This window comes from Phoca vitulina, unplaced genomic scaffold (assembly GCF_004348235.1).
Source record: "Phoca vitulina isolate PV1807 unplaced genomic scaffold, GSC_HSeal_1.0 scaffold6, whole genome shotgun sequence".
NCBI lineage: Eukaryota > Metazoa > Chordata > Mammalia > Carnivora > Phocidae > Phoca > Phoca vitulina.
The window spans coordinates 64,239,390-64,260,574 of record NW_022589709.1 but is presented as its reverse complement, the minus strand read 5'-3'; the positions used below and the strand labels follow the sequence as shown (position 1 = coordinate 64,260,574).

At 39.9% G+C, this 21,185-nt stretch overlaps 1 protein-coding gene across 8 annotated transcripts in view; it reads right to left on the bottom strand.

Annotated features, from left to right (window-relative positions):
• PDE4D (phosphodiesterase 4D) overlaps positions 1 to 21,185 on the bottom strand; it is a 1,449,177-nt gene that overhangs the window by 228,347 nt on the left and 1,199,645 nt on the right. For all 8 annotated transcript variants that reach the window (XM_032403448.1, XM_032403447.1, XM_032403446.1 and 5 more), the window contains one exon: positions 2,394 to 2,585. In XM_032403448.1, the coding sequence (XP_032259339.1) occupies positions 2,394 to 2,585 (192 nt within the window). The remainder of the gene's footprint in view (positions 1 to 2,393; positions 2,586 to 21,185) is intronic.

The window sequence follows — 21,185 nt, the reverse complement described above, 5'->3', positions numbered from 1 at the left end:
TGTCAAATCCCAGCTAAAAACCTCTGTGACTCTCAGGTCCCATAGACTGGATTCAAATCTTCTTTCTCTCCTGCCACATTTCACTATTGACATCAACCAGACTGTCGCTGTTTAAGTGAGCCATGATTTTCTAGGCCTCTCCTTATGCAAATGTTACCCCCCTTAGCTGCCTTTTCCTGACTGGCAAACTGTCCTTCTCCTCTCTCTGCTCCCATAGTTTTGTAAATGCCTCAAGGATGGTGCTCACCATTTTTTATTATAATGGTCTAAAACGTCAGCCTTCCCACTATCTGCAGATTGGCAGCTTTGAATATACCATATTTGCTCAATAAGTGTTTTCATTATGTGTGAATGAGTAAATGAATGTCTTGAATTTCAAACGTGAGAATATGGGACAAAAATAACATAGAGACTGGGCCATTGGGAAAAGCAAGTTGTTTTGGGGTGTAGAAAAATGGACACCATTGTCCACATTATACAATGAACTAATGATGAACATATACTAATAATGAGCATAATAGTTGAATAGAAACTATAAATTCCCAGAAAGCATTTAAGTGTTACATATCTGGAGCTCAACTGAGGTTGCAGGGCAAGAGATATTGAACAGTATGTCATTTGATGAAAGCTGATAGTTGAACCCATACACAAAAGAGTTTCCCAAAGCACAGACCAGAGGTCGGGGCTATATTTTGGGGAAGTATGTTGCAAGGTGATAAAATATGCTGGTGAAGAGGAGGTTTGTGAGCAGGAAGGAAGAGAGGACACACAGTGATAAGGCCAGGAGATGAGATGCACCTTATATTTCTTCTAACAACTGGCACCATTCCTTCCACCCTATGGGTAACTGAGAAATATTACTTAAATTAATGGATTTTCTGAGGTCAATAGGAATGGAAGATAGATTTCAGAATATCAACGCAATACAACATGGTAAGGAACCATAGAGAACAGATGTAGATCTGTGGGATAGAGGCAGGAGGATAGGGAGACCTAGAGCTGACTGAAAGTTTCATTGCCAAAAAAGCAGAGAAAAACAAAAGTAGATTAAATATTTTTGGAAAGATGGTCTAGATCTGTGCATAATGAAAGCTAGGTGGTGAGACGCCTTTACCTGTAGCTCACAGGGACACACATTAGGGCTTACATGTCATCTTTCCCAGTAATGACTAGATCTGAGACCTGTCATTCCATGAGATGATTAGTTAACTGAGATCAAGAATCCTGTCTTACAGTTTTCTTGTATCTCCTGCAGTACTTCAAATAAAGACAGCTACAAAAGAGGAGTTTAGTAATTCAGTATTTGAATCAAAATGACTGCAGTTTCGTTGTTCATTCCTGGAAAGAATATAGTATCATCATCTTACAGCTATTAATAAAATGGCAACCAGAACCATAGGTTGTGAGAAATGCGTAAAACATGATTTCATTTCTAGAGCCTCATTTACACCTATTGGGCATACGTTGATCATCTGTTGGCATAACATGAATAACACTGACCCTCAGGGGCCCCATACCACCTAATTCCTATATGATGAATTGCAACTTGTACTGAGTTTTTGAGATGGTGTCATGAAAGATGGTGAGTGTTATGGGACAAACGTCCAGATGCAGAGGAGGAAAGTAGAGACCGACTCTATACAGGGGCAGTTACAAATGATAGCACAAGTATTGAGTGAGAATAAGGTCCTAATTAGGAGCTTCCAGAAATTAGAATACTAATGAACCAACAGTAAACACAAAAACGGAGTGTTCTGAGAAAACGAGTTAACGACGGTATATGATCTGCAAACCTGCTTATCAGTTTTAATTATTTTCCAAGCTGTGCCATGTCTTAAATGATATTCAAATCTGTCTAATGTTTTCAGTGCTTGCCTCTAGTGATTAATATTCCAAAAATGGTTTAATTTTAGCAAAACCCTCCCAAGATCTCTCAAATGATGTGGCAAACCAGTACAAACATCTATAGAGTACCTCAACTGAGATATACTCAAACTGCTATTCATTCTATTACCACAAGCTTTTCAAACTGAGTTTAAAGCATTTTGAAATATTAGGAAATGTTCATGTGGCTAGGTAGCTAAAACTCAGGTCCTACATGAATATAAGCTAATATTTTAAGTATAACTGTTACCATTAAATATTTAATTTTCACTTTTCTCAGACTGTATTCTCCGAGAAAATAAATGTTTCTTTTCAAGAGTGACAGGGTACTCAAGTTAAATCTACCATTTATCTTCAGCTTGTATAATTTTACTCACTATTCTTTCAAACATAGAGAATGATGCAGTTGAACAAATGTCATTGGTTTTCTTATGTCACCAACCGACCAGATAAATGTACCTGATTTTCTAGAGAAGCTCCCTCTTCCCTTTTCTCATCATTGTACTTACATATCACTGGCAATGGAGGAGTTCCGGGACATAGACTTTGGAGACAGGTCATAATCGCTGTCGGATCGATACAGAAAGGACTCTCGACGTTGACTGTGGACAAAGTTTGCTTGGAGAATTAGCCCAGATCCTGGGCTGGTCATGGGATCTAAGGGACTCCGTCCCGCAGATGTGCCATTGTCCACATCAAAACTGTAGAAGAAGGAGAAGGAATAACATTGTTATGAATGCTTACATGTTGATATTTTAGTAAAGGGAGATTTCGGTTTAGGAAGTCAAAGTGGGAACATGTACAGCTGATTCCCACTATTAAGAAATGATAATATTAAAACACACAAAAGTAAAAAAGGACACATAGCTTCATATTCTTGTCTTCCTTAAGTTTTGGGTACTTTTGTTAATCAACTAGATACAAGACATGTGTCTCTCTAAACTTGAGTTAAAAAGGAATCATTCTGCAAAGAATAGTTCTACTAAGTACATTCTACTAAGGAACCATTCTACTAAGAATAGTTCTACTAAAATTCTTTAGGAAAAGAACAAATACATAGTAATCCTGTAATGATTTGGGTTCAATTCAACAAGTTCCCATTATATGCCTAACATCATCGCTTCCCCAAACCTGGGCTCTCTCTTCCTCCTGCCTACACCCATCCAAACACGAATTTCTGCTATATCCATTTCCCTCCATCCCCAAATCTAATATATTAAGTTCAGGATTTCATCAACTCTCACCTACATTATTATAAGACCCTTTAAGTTAGTCTCTTGAATCCATTTTCCACTCTGTAACCCTGTGGAGAGTCTTCCTAAAGTGTACACCTGACCATGATCTTTGTCAGTTCAAAACCTTTTAGTAGTTCACTACTGTCCTCAGGATAAAGTCCGAATTTCTTGGCTAGACTGACAGAGTCTGAACTATCCATGTTCAGTTGCAATTAACCATTTTCCCAACCTCAACATGCAACCTTCTTCTATCAGCCACTTTATGCTCCACTCATTGAACTACCACCTCCTTGTCTCACTCAGGCCATCATTACCTAATCTCCTGCTCCCCTGACTACTCAACCCTCTTATCCCCCACCTCATTGTTACTCATCCTTGAAGACTTATCCTTTCCCTGAAAAGCTGCCCTGATGTCCCACACCTTTATGAAATGCCTTTCTCTGTGCTCCCAGGACATCTCCCTGCTCCCTATTGGTAGTATTTACAATGAACTGAAAATGCTTACCACTTGGTCTCCATTCCTAGACTGTTAGTTCTCTGAGAATAGAGACTCTGAGTGTTCTTAGCACTTCACATGGCAGCTCAGAAACCGTTACTAAGCGGTTTGGATAGATGACTGAATAAATAGAAGGTACTGTGCTGGGCAATTACAGTTGGGAAAAGATAGAACCACAAATGCACAGTTCTTAACGTCACGGTCCTTACAATTGAGATAAACTTTCTACAAAGAGCTTTTCTAGTCAGATATCAACCAGTATTAACGTCAAGTCTCACATGCTCTTATGAGAGGACTGTAATAGCTCAGATAGCCCAGTAAGTACGTGGTTTAAAAAACTGTTGAACGAATAAATAAATGAATTCAAGTTTAGTTGTTATCAATGTTTTTCCTATTACATTTACCCAAACTATTAACTAGCTAATTTAAAAACATTCTTTTACTTTCTCCATTGGAGTTATTAATAAATAGTGTTATGACCCCAAGATTGGAGGCCAATGTGGAAGATAAGTGAAGGGTTTGATGTTTCATGAATCACCTATGAGTCTATAACTAAATAAGAAACACTGACTCCAAATTAATCCATCTAGTAAAAAAAAAAAAAAAAAAAAGGAAAAACCCATAATCTAATTTGGCCATTCATATATAAGTTTTCCAATTTAAATTTTTTAAAGAATTACATCACTTTATAGATGTATTTATTTGGTCACAAAAGACAATGAGAAGTTCTCGAGTTGAACAGAGTCATTTTATAGACATGGATACCAGTTCCTAGAAAAGTTAATTGACCAAAGTTACTGAGCTAACTAGATTTAATCATCTACTGTTCCTGAAACTCTTCCAGCTCTAATGAATAATTGTGTAAACCATAAATGTATGTTAGCAACTGTGACGTGCAAGCAGGGGACATCTGTTTCACCTGGACAAGGCACTTCATGCATGTGGGACTTTGGGCAATCCTGAGGGTGGCCAGAGGGGGAAAGGATCTCCAATCAGGAGAGACTTATTCAGGACCTCAGACAAGCTCTTCTTGGATATGCTTAATTAAATGGCACTTGTTGGGGCGCCTGGGTGGCTCAGTCGTTGGGCGTCTGCCTTCGGCTCAGGTCATGATCCCAGGGTCCTGGGATCGAGCCCCGCCTCGGGCTCCCTGCTCCGCGGGGGGGCCTGCTTCTCCCTCTCCCACTCCCCCTGCTTGCGTTCCCTCTCTCACCGTGTCTCTCTCTGTCAAATAAATAAATGAAATCTTTAAAAAAATAAATAAAATAAAATAAATGAGCACTTGTTAAGTACCTATTATGAGCACACTAAGATACAAAAATAAAGGTGATAAGATTAATCCAAGCTGGGTTTAATCCAGACTTCTGAGAAATTTTCATATAATAGTAGTATTTTAAGAGGGCTTTTGAAGGTATTTAGTATGCAGCTGAAAGACACTAAAGTCCTTTGAATGGGAAGAAAAAAGGGGAGATTTCTGCTCTGGGGACACAGTCATTGCAGCTCTTCAGTATGAGAAGGGCCTAATGTGAACACATAAGAAAACGTTTATGTCTATTTCCCTTCAATATCAAGATGCTCTTACTGTTTTAATAAAAATACTCACTGCTATGCATAAGCAGAAATATAAGAGATACAGGAATGTGACAGTTCAACTGAGTAATACCAATACAATCCCCCAAATCAGTAAATTCTTTTTTTATTATTACAATTTTTCCAATTAAGTTAAGCAACTTCTTAAAGAAACTTTTCACTGTAAGTTTTGGAAAAAAATAGTGCTAAGTATCTTAAAATATTTAATAGTCTTTACAATAATGCTACTTATTAAAACCAAAAATTTATTAATAGGTCAATAAAATGCTTGATACGAGATATCGTAGGGGCTTTATTTTTCTATGTAGGCTGTAATATAAAAATTTGTCCACTAGATGGAGACCACCACCTTAAGGAATATCTATTGTCAATAAAGGCCAAAACTATTTTTTAAACTCATGAAAACAACCACTTAACGATTATCCCCAAAATAAAACCTCACAATCTGTAGGAAGTGATTACCAAAGGTTGGTAAAATTATATAAACTAGTAAATATTAGTATTAGGTTGACAGATTGAGAATGATCGAAAAGATGGTCACTGATGTTTTATTAGACATTTACTTAAAACCAAAAAAAACCCTGAGAAGCTCTTTTGTTCAAAAATTAGAACTAAGGAGCTTCCTTCAGAGAAGACAGGTTTGGGACAAATCAAGGCAGTACTGCTTCTCTCAGTGAATAGCAAATTAACTGAGAGTTGATTTAGGCTGAAAATATAGACGGGTTCACATAAGCTACTTATTTTTGAAACATAACTTTATAAACAGTCCATGTCAAGGCATGATTAATAAAACAAGAAGTCAGTGAGGGTTAACCCTAACCTTAGATATTAGAACAAAAGAGACCAGCTGTGAACTTCCTAAGCACATTCTTTGGCAAACACTTTCATGTAACGAATTCTCTAGTGACTCAGGCCTAAGAGATAGAGTCCAAGTAAAAGATTAGCAGAAGCTTGGGAAAGTAATTGAAGAATTGGGGAGGGTAATAATGATGATGGTGATAATAGTAATCATAATGATGATAATGACAGTAAAACTTTTGGAACACTTTTCAGGAGCCAGACCTTGTGCTCTGTGCTTTATAAAAATTATCTCATTGAATCCCCACAATAACCCTTTGAAGTAGGCATTATATTTTCCACTTGACAAGTAAGTAATCTGGGTCACAGAGAAGTGGCTCTATGTTAAGTAATGTGTTCGAGGCTATGCAGTTTGTAAGTGGGTTTTAAACTCAAGGTGTCTTGATTCCAGAGCCCAGGTGAACGATCCCTGTGTGTCTGTCTCTATTGCAAATCCACCTACTAACCATTAGAAAAGTACAAGAACATCTCTTAGCTTCCTTCCCTGGATGGAACTTCAAATGTTAACTCTTTGAAAGGATCATTCAAATATAAGTATCATTAACTTATAGATCTGGCATGCCAAGCCTAATTCTGAGACTGCCTTCGTAAGTCCCCAAATTTTGGAATTGGCCACATTTCCTATTTTTCCAGTTTTGAATACAACAGTAAGGTGTAAAAGAGTGTTTACTGTAACCCATCTGATGGATTTCTTTATAGAGTTTAAGCGTTCATTTGGAATAAGGACAGTCAGTGGGTCTGCACAAGGTCTTAGCAAATGGAGCTAAGTGAGATGCTCTGTTATTCTACATGTTTGCTGTCCTTAATGCAGTTCAAGGATGCATACATTCCCTAACGGAGCTGGCTTTCACCCAGAAGGCATCTGTGGAGAAACACCGATGCAGCTGTGGATGGCCCCCCACAATGGGGCGGGAAGAGTAATGGTCAGCTGACCTGTTGCAGTCAAACTGTTAAAGGCCATGTATACTAGGACTACTCAGGACCATTCCCTCCCCAGGCCCATCTCTTTCTGTGGGCCCCATTCCACACAAAAACCAGACAGATAACAGACAAACTGACCAATCAGCCAAATGGCTCCCTACCTCTCCACACGGTGCCGTGTGGGTAGAATTACTGGCTACCTGTCCTGACCCACCTTCCCTCCAGCTTCCTCCACTGCTCCCACAGTTTGGATCTCCTGATCTTGCAATTTTTTTGCTTGGAGTCATTTCCCACCCTTTGGCCTGATGCTCGACCCTGCTTCTGGTTGAGACATTTTGCCTCTCTTCTTAGCCATAATTTGGCTCTCCCCTAAGCCACAGTCCTGCTATTGCGCTGGGTAAGCAGCTCATCTCATGTAGCCTGACCCTCAGGACCTTGCATCTCCAGGGTGGAGCCCAAAGGAGGTGAGACACATGAGGACTCCAGGGGGGCAGCTGCTGGAAGCCCCTATCAACAGATGTCCCATTATCAAAGCATCTGTGAAGAGCTCCCAAGGGAAGACCCCAGAGAGAACTAGCAGCTGCTGAAAGCTGTATGCTGGTGGGAACCCGGGAAGTCTCCCCTAATGCCAGGAGCATCTGAGAGCTGCCTCTGTCACTGTGTATTAAGGACACTGGCGTGTTGACAATAAAGATCTTACTGCTCCCTGTCCGGGATAGGGAGATATCCAAAATGTTCCTGTTAAAACATTCACTTGGGAGATAGAAAAAGCGGGTTAAATTTCAAATCTTGGTTCTGCCACTTTCTGGCTGCATGCTCTTGGGTAAGTTACTGTACCTCTCTAAGCCCCCAGTTCTGATAAAGATAATTCCAGTGCCTAGCTCCAAGGGCCACGAAAGGGATTAGAAGAGAAAACATTTGGAAAGCATTCAGCACACTGCCTGGCGGCTAGTCCCTTCCCAGTATTTAGCAGCTATTGTCATTTTTATTGTTATTGCCCTTTTTCGTTGAGGGGGACTTTCCTTCTAGGTCATTCTCTGTACCTGAATACACTGCTTTGGGAAGAACCTAAACGGAGAGACAGAGAGAAAGGGAACCAGGAGGGTGGGGCAGCCACACCACCTGAATCAAACCTGGGGCAGCAGTGAGGTGAGAGACACCGCACCCAGAAGACTCTTCCAGCTGTAGCTGCTGTTTGGTCTCCAGCCAGTGCCATGATTCCAGTGTGATAACATCTGGGCAGAGGGGTGGAACCGCTTGATTTTTCTCAAGATATTCCTCACTGAGGAGAAAGAACCATTTCCTGCTAGGAACTATGGAGGGCATGGAGGTCCCAACAACCTGGGTGGGGTTCCAACCGAATATAATGAGAATAAAATGAGCAGAAACAGTCCTTCAGACCTCAGGTCTCCAGCCACTGGGTGTACTTGGGGGACGTGGAATCACAAAGACATTGCTGTTTTCTTCCTATGCCCGATGTTCCCGTGTATATTGCAGCCCATGCTGTTGGCTCTACAATGGAACCCAATCGACTTGGGGGGGAGGGTGCGGGGGTCGGTTCATCCGCAAGCTTAATATAAGTGTAACCAGAGCTGGATAATCAGTTTAAAATATCTTTTCTCTTTATAATAAATATTTTATCCATTATTATCAATACCACAGGCTATGAAACCATTAATGCCAGAGGTATTTCTCATTCGAGATCTCCCTCCAGGTCAAACAGCTTCTCCGGAGTAAAGACAATCCTGCTTCTGAAAATTCCCCATTTTAATATTTACTTAGCTCAGATTATCTATAGAAATGAGACTGTAGCAAAAAGCTTTCTTTTCCAATCAATCAAACATTGCATCTCAAGTTTAAATAGGACACCCTGGCAGGACACGATATTTAGCCACGCTGGTGGATTATACAGTTAAATGATGGTATGCATTGCTAGTTTGCATCATACTTACATTTGCACAGAGGATTAGCATTTAAGAACAGGAACATTTCACCCTTTGTTTTCACAGATGATTTTTTATAAACAAAAGCTTGGCACAAAGGTGAAGGGTGTATGCTTATTTATGAGTAAAATTATCAAGTGATCTCTGGAAACACACATCATTTGTTTGTGACTTGTCAATGACACTCCCAAGTGACACAGGACAATAAAAAAGATTCCAGATGAAAATGACAGCATACGTTTAACGTTTGGACTGGAAGCCAGAAGGGACAAGCTGGATTTGGGCAGTAGATTTTTGCCAAATGAGATGGCAAAAAGGCCAAGTTTTCTAAAAAATGTTTGTTAGCTCTAACATTTAAAAAAAGTCCAAACCAAGAATTATTTTACTTGAGGTTTATAGATCTTTCAATGATCATTTTAAAGGAATCTCTTCTTAAATGAGATTCTGCTTAACCAAGGATCTCGAACGGGTCCTCACATGGAAGCCGGGGGGGGGGGGGGGGGGGTGAGTCAGCGGCAGAACCTGCAGGCATGGGCTGAGGCCCCTATTGGCAGCGATTCTCTACAAATAACAAACAGTCCAAGTCATAAATACAGATTTAACCTGATACATGGCTGACAATGGGACGCGTCTAGTTTCATTGTTGTTAGTGGCCCTGAATTTATATAAAAAAAAGTCACTCAGGCTTCTCTGTGATTGAGAATAAGACAAGCAAGCACACATGCCTTCCCCTGCCACCGTTTTCATTTGCTGATCTCACACGGAGAGTATGGAGGGGACGGGGAGAGCAGCAAAGACCTGAGCATCAGAGGCAGTCCCGCCAAGTTTCTCGGTTTTACTTTCCTCATGTTGCATGTAATGGGTCACTGCCAACCTGCTGTTCTCTAAGACCACTTCTAAGCTGTGATATTTCCAAAATGCAGTTTTCCTCAAACTCGGCTTCGGCAAGCACAAGCCCAAAGAGGAACAGGGTCGTGTTAACCAGGTGGAGGTGAGGGGGTTTCTGTATTTATTTATTTTTCTGTGATTCAGAGTAACCAAGACCACTTTGATAAGCCCTCAGTGGAACGCTGTTTTTTGATGGTGTGCCCCTTACTTCTGCACACACATGCTTATTCTTTGTGCTGCAGACAGAGGGAGACTGCTAACACACCATCACATCCGTGCCACCCCAGCCCGCCAGCCTCCAGTGGCTTCCTATTTTATTAATAGTAACTACTATGTCCTCACAGTGGCTCATGGCCTTCCAAGAGTGATCTGGGTCCCTGAGGCCTCTCTAATCTTATCCTGGACCTCTTTCCCTCTTGTTCACTCTGCCTCAATCTCTTAGCCGCCTGGCAGTTCTTTGAACACATGTGAGCAGCCCGTCCTCGGGGCCTTTGTGCTTGGAGTTCCCTCTGCCTCCAATATTCTCTACCCAGATATCAGCTCAATGTCACCTTCATGAAGATATATTCCCGGGCAACTCTATTTACAATTGTCACCCTAATCTCCTAGTCTTTTCTAGCCTCCTAGTGGGAGGAACCATGGTGCACTGTTGATGGGAATGTCAATTGGTGTAGCCACGATGGAAAACAGCTTGGAGGTCCCTGAAGAAATTAAAAATGGAACTACCATATGTGATCCAGCATTCCCACTTCTGAGTGTAGATCCAAAGGAAATGAAATCACTATTTTGAAGAGATCCCTGCACCCCCACGTTCACTGTGGCATTATTTACAATAGCCAAGTCATGTAAACAACCAAAGTGTCTATTGACCATGAATGGATAAAAAAAACAATGGAATATTATTCAGCTATAAAAAAGGAGGAAATCCTGCCCTTTACAACAATATGGGTGAAATCGGAGGGCACTATGTTAAGTGAAATAAATCAGAAAGAAAAAGTCAAATACTGTATGATCACATGCACGGACTCTGAAAAAAACCCAAACTACTCACAGATAGAACAGATTAGTGGTTGCCAGGGGCAGAGGGAAGGTAGGGGAAAGAGTGAAGGTGGTCAAAAGCTACAAACCTCCAGTTATAAGATGAGAAAGTGCAGGAACGTAATGTATGGCATAGTGGCTATAGATGATAATACTGTATTAAATATTCGAAGATTGCTAAGAGTAAATTTTAAAGGCTCTCACCACACACACACAACAGGTTGTCACTATGTGAAGTAATGAATGTGCTAACTAACCTTATGTTGGTAATCATTTTATATATTAAAAAGTGATGAATAGATATAAAATCATTGTACCGTGCGCCTTAAATTTACACAATGTTTTACGTGAACTATATCTCAGTAACGCTGGAAAAAAATTAAGTTACCAGAAAAAAATTAAATAAATTCCTACTCTAATCTCCTAGCCTTTTCTAAATCCCTTCTCTTATTGTTTTTTTTCTCCACAGCATTTATCAGGCTCGGATAAGCTTTATTTATTTTGTTTTTCTTATTCTCCCCATTAGAATGTAACCTCTACAAAGGCAAAGATTTGTATCTATTTTGGTCATTAATGTATCCCCAGCACCTAAAATAATGTCTGGCACATAGTAGTTGCTCAAGAAATATCTGTATTATGAATGCATTAATATCCTTAGATGCAGCACTATTCATTATATCCTCATTATTTACCATGGTTACCTGTGTGGCTCTCTTCAAATGGACCTTATTATTATTTTTAACTTTGGCCAGGAATCAGTCACCTCTCAAAACAAAGAATCCTATCAACTAATGAGATTGATTAGTTCTCATGAAGAAATTATCTGGAAAGGCATTTAGAAAGCTAGGGTGTTAAAAGGCATTTTATTTTTTTATTTCTATTTTTTTTAAAGATTTTATTTATTTGAGAGAGTGCATGAGAGAGAGAGACAGCATGAGCAAGGGGGAGGGGCAGAGGGAGAGGAAGAAGCAGACTCCCCACTGAGCAGAGAGCCTGATGTGGGGCTTGATCCCAGGACCCTGGGGCCATGACCTGAGCCGAAGGCAGACACTTAATCGATTGAGCCACCCAGGCACCCAAAAAAAGGCATTTTAATATGAGTTATTTTGAATATCTTTCTGTCTGACCACCGATCTTTGAATATCTTTCTGTCTGACCACCAATCAGCCACAGAATCAGGGGCAGGATCCAGGTTTTGTGGTACATGAAGGTTATAAAGTTTTGAGAGTCTGCTTTGAGAAAAATAATACCGAAAAAAATCTTACTTTTGCAAATTTTACAGAACCTGTTACTATGTGAAGCTCCAATACCCCTCCCTCCTAGAACCTGCAAAGGGCCAGGCCAGTGAGGGGCTCTGAGCTTGATGTCCATTAATTTCCCAGTTGATCTGCGCGTGAGGCAATGATGGAGCAGGAGAGAACAGGAAAAACAACAGAATGACTGAAATGGGAAATGTAGTACCATGTTTTTTCATAAAAGATGAATTATTCTAGAGGTGATTTTTTTCTTCATCCTTTATTTTCTATTTATTTACTGATGTATTTATTGCTCAAATTTTTAAAGCTTACTCCTATTTTTCAGAATTTTTCTTGCTATTGGCACATGTGTATTCTTCCAGATCAGTGATTATCAGCTGTCCTGGGGGAGTCGGGAGTGAGTCCACCAGGTAGGATATTAGAATCACTTTGAAGGTTTAAAGAGGGATGTTCTTTGCACCATACCTGTCTCACAGAAATTATGATTATCTTTTTGAGGGGTGGGCTTTTAAAATGGGGTTCTTAGTCTCATTCCTGGCTATTCATGTATTTAGACTTATCAAAAATTAATTTCCAAATGGCTTCATTGAATGAATAAGAATTATTAAATTATGAATCCTTTGTGAAAATACCATTTAAAATATTATAAGTCAAGTAGATTAAGTCTAGGCAAGATTATAACTGAAAACAAAAACTATAATAGTTCTACTAGAATTGCCTTTAAAAATGTAACCTAAATCTGATTTTTTTCCACTAATGGATATGAAAACTCATACACCATGTTTTTCTCTGGGTCTGGACTCTCCCTTAAACAGGTCAGGAAACAATTTACCAGCCATACTATTAAATCTATTTTGGAGAAGTGATATTACTCTGTTTCCAACCTCAATGATCTAAACAGATGGGTTTTTTTCCACTTTAATGGGGATAGAAGAGAACAGAGAAGGGCTGCAGAGAGCTGTGGGGTCTGAATTTGATATCATTTCTTCTATTCTACCAGGATAAAGCAATTATAAGAATATTACCCTCTGATGGTCATAAACAAGCACTGTCTTCTGCAATTCTTTAAAAATGTTATCACAGAGAATAAAATGTTCATACCAAACAGCACACTCTCATTGCATTACGGGCACACTGAAATTAGCTTTCCTTTGTGAGCTCTTATTCTGGGTGAATTGTACGTGCTTACAAATTATCCTTCAAAGATTTAAAGACATTGGGGTGGACAGCCAAAAACTTGTGGGATCCGCTTCAACAATGATTTTAAAGAGTAAAGATATCTTTTATATTTCCTTGAAATGGTTTTGTATATAATCCTGACTAAAGACAAAACAATCTTGGAAAAGCATAGAATTCAATCATCAGGACCGTGAATGTGGCAAATTCTGCTTGCTGTCTGCCAAATTCCATTCTTTCCATTCTCTGCTTGTTCCTGGGCATACAAGAAGTCCTCCTTTGCATGCTTCTTTTGCAATTAGATTTGGCCACATGAATGTGAGCAGAAATATCATATGCCACTTTCAGGACTGGCTCATGACCCCTCCCACAAGCTCATCTACGGGCTCTCTCTCTAGCCAGCGGTATGCCGGGAGTGCTGAAGCTGTGAAGGATGGTAAGAAACACAGGATGGGAGGATCCTGGCACCTGAATGAGAGCAACAAGAGCTGCCCTGCCCCCTAAGCCCCACTCTAGACAGTGACTTGATGAAAACCAAACTTATTTTTTTAAGACACTTGATTTCGGGGGTTCATGTGTTAGCACAGTAACATCTAAGACACTGCATTGCACCAAACTAAATTGGCAGTACTGGAAGTAAAACTGTCTCACGTCTCACACTCCATCTACCTCTGGACTAAAAAAAAGTTCCCCACAGAGGCCCAAGTGAAACCCACTAGCACTCTGACTCTACCATTTTTCACACTTCGTTTGGTTCCCCCACCCCCTTGATCCCCTTTAGTTACACATATTTTCATGATTTCATGAAGACATTTCTTATCATCCAAGTGCCTAAGTGTTAGAGAGTAAGTTTATAATCATTACACACATTTGTAATTGTTCTGTAAAGAGCAAAAGCCAATCCATTTCTGTTCTGCCTTGATGCCAATCAGAAAAGCTGGAGAGAATCAGTTCAAGCATGAAGTTGACGCATGAATGTGTCTCTGAATCACAGAAGAGATACCGTAAGAAAGGAATCTGCTTCCCTCAGGATTTGGAGCCATGCTCCACTTGAGTCAATGAGGTCTCTAAAGTACCAGACCCAGCTAGACTTGCGTTATTTAGAATGGGATTCTGGGGGCGTCTGGGTGGCTCAGTTGTTAAGCGTCTGCCTTCGGCTCAGGTCATGATCCCGGGGTCCTGGGATCGGGCCCTGCATCAGGCTCCCTGCTAGGCCGGAAGCTTTCTTCTCCCTCTCCCATTCCCCCTGTTTGTGTTCCTGCTCTCGCTCTCTCTCTGTCAAATAAATAAATAAAATCCTTAAAAAAAAATAGAATGGGATTCTGGACCAAAATGCCATTCTGAATGTGTACATTTCTAGGAGTATGGGCCAGAGTCTGTGGGAAAAAATTCTAGGAATATTTCATAGCTTACCCAAATCTAGAATAGAACTACTCTTTACTGTTGTCTAGCTCATTTGCAAGGAATAAGGGCTGAGTTGGTTCTTCAGTCTGGGAACGTTGTGGGTTGAATCAGATGCCTAAGGCCCTTCCTGTTCTGAACTCTCAGACTAAATACAGAGTCAGATGTACTTCTCCAGAGGAAGGAAAGGAAATTACCTGAGGATTCTTTTGGCTACAGAGCTTCTGAAATAATGGAGTGGAGTTCAGTTTTTGGTTTCCTTCACTAAGCTTCAATGTATTTCTGGTTTGAGAAAGCATTTTGTTGTCCCCTTAGAGATCAAACTCAAGTGACCTATACATTCTGAAGGTGACGGAATATGTCACAGAAATGAGTCTCTCCATTCTGCAAATATTCATCAACCATCTACTATTGCCAGACACCGCTGGGGAGGAAGTTGACTGAGAAGACACAGGACTAGTAGTTGCAGTGAGTTTCTGCCTCTAAATTAAAATGGGACTTTCTACCCTCAGGACAACCAAATTCATGGTGAGACTGTTCATAAATCTATTGACTTGCCAAGTCCATAGCTAAGAGAAATGCATGGCTATTTTCTAAACACATTTGACCTCTTGTCAATTCATCTCAAGGGGGAAAGCAATTCTCTTGCCTACCTCCTTGGCTTTGACATTATGTTTTTGAAAAAAAGTTAAATTTTCCTTTTTTAGCCATTAAAATTCCTTTTAATGATATATTCCACATATTTAGATATAGTCATCCATTTCTGCCAACTTGCCCATTTTCTGGATAGACTCTGATATTCAACTGTGTATATTTTGTCTCTCTTTTTTCACCTTTATCGGTTTTTTTCTGTGTAATGCTGGCTCCCATTTTTGGATTATTTCCCATTTATACTCTTTTTAAAAAATGACTTAGGCTTCTCTACTGGAATTAAAATTAAAAAAAAGCTTTAAAAAATGACTTAACACTTTTTTGGGATAGGTGAAACGAGTGAAAGGAGTCAAAGTGAAAGAAGTCAAGAGTTATAAAATAAATAAATCATGGGAATGTAATATACAGCATGGTGACTATAATCAATAACATTGTAGCGCATACTTGAAAGTTACCAGAAGAATAAATCTTAAAATTTCTCATCACAAGAAAATTTTTTTTTTGTAATTTTGTGTGGTGATAGAGGGTAACTAGACGTATTGTGGTGATCACTGTGCAGTATATGTAAATACTGAATCATTATGTTGTACACCTGAAACTAATTTAACATTATACGTCAATTATACCTCTATTAAAAAGAAAAAAGACATACCATTTTTTTTAGAGAGAGTGAGCAGAGTGAGCGCGCACTCGGTTGTGGGGGGAGCAGCAGAGGGAAAGGAAGAGACAATCTTAAGCAGACTCCTTGCTGAGTGCAGGGCCTGGAGCCCCACATGGGGCTTCATCTCACAACCCGAGATCATGATCTGTGTGAAAACCAAGAGTCAGACACTTAACCGACTGAGCCACCCAGGCGCCCCTGTCTGGAACTTTTATTTACACTTCTGCCATTATCATATGTGTGCTGTAGGGCAGGATATAATAATCCTTAATATAAAACTTACAGGGTATTATTTGTCCTATCACAAAGACAGTGGTCTAATACTTGCACGCATAAGGGACGATGGATTCACAAAATTATTTACTGCAGCAGTGTTTGTAAAAGCAAACTCTAGGAGATAACCTAAAAGTCCGTTGGTAGAGGGGACAGGCAGAATGTCTGGAGGGAGGGGTTGGGAAGGCAACTTTTTTAACGGGGAATCCAAAATGGTACATAGAGCTCTAAGGACAGTATAAACGGGGCCATCTGTAATAATGGGACAGCCTTTCAACATAGCAAAGATTTCTCTAACTGGCTAAAAATGGTCATGCCAAAATTTTAAATATAGTATTTCCTAATAGGCACTGTAAATGTTTTGATTCCTGGCCTGTAAAATATTTAGTACTACATTGTACTACCATAGTGAAATATGTGAATAGAACCTCTATCTCCAGCCTGCCTATATAAATAAGTACCACTGATAGATAATTTAATTTGAAATTTACTTTTATAGAAAATAAATTTTATAAGATAAATTTTATTCTTTTTCATATATTAAGCTACTGAGAGGTCAAAAAAAAAAGAATAGATGTCAGTTTTTTAAACTTAGTTTGGAAGAAAAAACCCCAAATAGGAGTATATACTTTGCTAACTTTGAAAATTTAATTTTACCACATGTTGAAAATAGGTCTAGAGATGCCTGTACTCCACGAATTCTAAATCAGAGTATAAGCATTTATTCAATGTAGGTATCTTTCTTGCTTTTTTTCTATCTTTAGAACTTAAAAAACAAACAAAAAACCTTAAAATGTGACTTCTTTTACCTTTCTTTATCTTTTCCTGTAAAATTTAGAACTAGAAATTAAATTTGACAAGAGGGGGAAAAAATCCAAACCATGTCTCTGCTGCTTCTGCTCTTGGCTTCTCTGCACACAGCTGCCCTTTGGTGGGGTTCAGAGCAGGTTGCCCCGGAAGGTGCCGCTTTGGCATGTGGATTATTTTAGCAATTAAGGCTAACAGACTCAAGAGGAGCTCTGAACCTCCCCCTTAAGTCCCTAAAAAAAAAAAAAAAATGTAGATTGGGAGTCTGTACCAAGAAGAGAGCTATTACCAAAGACAGCTTTCTACATCAGAAAGACACTTGCATGGCAGGGCGAACATTTGTTATTCTCATCTTCCTGTGGATTGTCTTCCTTCCCTTTGGAGCCCCAAACTCCTAGAGCCTTCTTCTGAGGTCAGGATGGCATATAAGCCATGACTATGGGAGGCTCCTTTATGGACAAAATTAAATTTGTTTTTCTCCCGTTAATTTGTCTTAAGTCAATTTATTATTATTAGGTCAGCCAAAAAACCTAGAAGGGAAGAAGGGAAAAGTTTTCCTCCCCCATGCCTTTAAACTTGGAGTGTAATTATGAGTTTTAATACCATGTTTGCCACTAATGTAGCTGGTCCTTCAGGCAGCAGGGAAATCATCTCTCAGGGCACTTGCCTTGTCCATGAGCTCCAGCTGCGCCTCTAATTATGAGCCGGACTATGATGTCCTGTCCTGGGGGAAACAAAGGAATTCCTCCTGAAGGCCTTTCCCTCCTGTGCTTCTGGCATAGTCCCACGGTGCTTCTAAAGCCCTTTCATAGCCATTGTTCAGTGGCGTTCACACAGTGACCCTGGGCACTCCGCAGTGGGGCTGGGGGGCGTGGATTCTTTTTTTTTTTTTTTTAAAGATTTTGTTTATTTATTTATTTGACAGAGAGAGAGAAACAGCATGAGAGGGGATAGGGTCAGAGGGAGAAGCAGGCTCCCCGCTGAACCGGGAGCCTGATGTGGGACTCGATCCCAGGACTCCGGGATCATGACCTGAGCCGAAGGCAGTTGCTTAACCAACTGAGCCACCCAGGCGCCCCTTGGGGGGGCGTGGATTCTTATCCTCCTTTGCAAAGAGGAAATTGAGACTCAGGAAGGAGGGCAATGGCTGGCCCAGAGTCTCACTGATTTAAGTGGCTGTATTATGATTCACACCAAAATCTTCTGATGTTTGCACTAAAGATTTACATGGAAGATTGAACAATTGGATTAGTTTTAATTCCATAAAGCTTGAAACAAAGACAAATTCTTATTCTAATGTCCCCTATTAGAACTCATTGTGAGATATTATCTAGCTGCCTTGAGCACAATGTTCAAAACCTTTGCGTAGAATGTGACATTTTGCTGAAATGAATGGATGTGTTTACAGGTCTCTAAATAATAGTATGACAAAATCTTAAGAGGGACTATAGTAAGGGTCCTCCATTTTGGTTACCTTGTTAATCATCTTAACCACATTGTGATGACTTACCCGTGTGGTAAATGTTTAATAATACTTGGGGGAGGATATAGCAAACAACAATGTGATTAAACTTATTTAAATACACCACAGACCAGCTTTGCAAAACAAAGACGTTCCTATTTCTTAATCTAAGGAAGTTTTGAGAAAAAAAAGGAATCTATTTCTTTATAACAGAAAGATAAGAACTGACCCTGGGCCATAACACTGAGCTGGGAATTGAGAGCCCCGAGTTTGAGTTCTAACTCCTCTACCAACTAGTTGTGACTTTGGTGCAACTTGACTTTTGACAGCTCTTGACTTTTGTGGGATTCAGTAATTTTTAAATAACGTAAAGAGAATGACTACCAGTCATTCTCGATTACTGATCTGCATACTACTCAAGAAAGACTTTTAAAAACACTGATTCTGGGGCACCTGGGTGGCTCAGTCAGTTGAGCATCTCACTCTTGATTTCGGCTCAGGTCCTGATCTCAGGGTCCTGAGATTGAACCCCGCAGCAACAAGTCTGCACTCAGTGGAGAGCTTGCTTGAGGTTCTCTCTCTCCCTCTCCCTCTACCCCTCCCTCCGCTTGCATGCACATGTGTGCACACACGCTAAATAAATAAATAAATAAATAATAAAATCTTTTTTAGAAATACAGATTCTTAGGCCTTTTGAATACTCCTGAGTCAGTAGATCTGGGGTTGGGCCCAGGACTCTGTATTTTTAGAAAGCTGTCCAAGTGATTCGATGTGTTGTCAAGTTAGGAATACGAGATTTGTCTGCAAGGCCCCTTCCAGCTGCAGCATTCCTGTTTTCAACTGCACAGCACTGAACTACTGTTCCTGTACTCTGCTCACTTGGGAGGCAAGGCATTCAGATCCAAAGCTGTTCTCACCCAAAATATCACGCCAACTTCCTAGGAGGTGTCCCTGCTCACATGTCCTATTGCTCTACACCCTTCTCTACACTGCTGTCAGGATTTTGTTATGTCCATTGGCCCCGCTTATCCATGGTTCCTCTATCTGTAGTTTCAGTTACCCAGGGTCGGTCACAGTCTGGAAGCAGATGATCCCCTTTTTGACATATTATCAGAAGGTCAACAGTAGCCTAATGCCATGTCACAATGTCATTCACCTCACTTCATCCTGTCACATAGGCATTTTATCATTTTACATCATCACAAAAGAATAGGGGTGAGTATAGTGCAATGAGATATTTTGAGAGAGAGAGAGCTCATATTCACATATTACAGTATACTGTTGTAATTGTTCTATTTTATTAATTATTGTTGTTAGTCCCTTACTGTGCCTAATTTATAAATTAAACTTTGTCATAGGTTTGTATGTATAGGGAAAAAATAGTATACGTAGGGTTTGGTATCATCTGCAGTTTCAGGCAGCCACTGGGAGGCTTGGAATGTTTTCCCCCATGGAAAGGGGGGACTACTGTAGTTGAATGGAAGTAAGAAAGAAAGGAAGGGGAAAGAGGAAGGGAAGGAGGGAGGGAGAGGGGAGGGAAAGGAGAGGGAAGATAAGTTGAAATGGTGAGAAAATGTGATTATGTTGCTTCCTTGAATAACTACTCTTGTAGTTACTCAAACTACAAAAGAAGATTAAAATCCTTTTTTTTAAGATAAAATTCTTTCTCGCAATATTTAAGTTACTTTAAAATCTGGACCCAACCTCCTTCAAATCTAAGCTCTTGTCTCTCCAAAGATACTTTTTTTTAAAATTTTATTTTATTATGTTAATCACCATACATTACATCATTAGTTTTTGATGTAGTGTTCCATGATTCATTGTTTGCGTTTAACACCCAGTGCTCCATTCAGTACGTGCCCTCTTTAATACCCATCACCAGGCTTACCCATCCCCCAATCCCTTCCCCTCTAGAACCCTCAGTTTGTTTCTCAGAGTCCATAGTCTCTCATGGTTCATCTCCCCCTCCGATTTCCCCCCCTTCATTTTTCCCTTCCTGCTATCTTTTTTTTTTTTAAACATATAATGTATTATTTGTTTCAGAGGTACAGGTCTGTGATTCATCAGTCTTACACAATTCACAGCACTCCAAAGATACTTTTGCTCAAGCTGTTCTCAGATCTGGAGTATATTTTACACATGATGAAGTTTCATCCGATTCCCACCATTTCTACCCATGAAATCTTGCTTATTATTCAAAGCTCCAGATGTACTAACCTGACGTCTAACATGTGTCCAGTTCCTGCTCCTGCAATTCCAAACATCTTATTAAGGTCCTCAATAAAGTACTATCTCAGGGTATTGCAACTGGCTTCAGAAACCTTTCTTCCCTTATCAACTGCCCCAGGCCAGCTATTTGAGGTTGGGAGGCTACATACCATTTGCTTTAATCATCATAATAGAAATAGCATTTATGTAATGCTTTACTATTTACCAAATGCTTTTGCACCTATTATTTTATTTGCTCACAATAAGATATCTATGAAAAACATTTTATTGTCACCCCCTATTTTATGGATGATGAAATTGCAACTCAGAGAAATCGAATGACTTGCCAGTGAATGATGGAGCTCAGATCTGAACCCTGATGCTGTGCATCTTGTGCTTGCCCTGTACCGCCTAACGAGACATCAGCAGACAGCAGC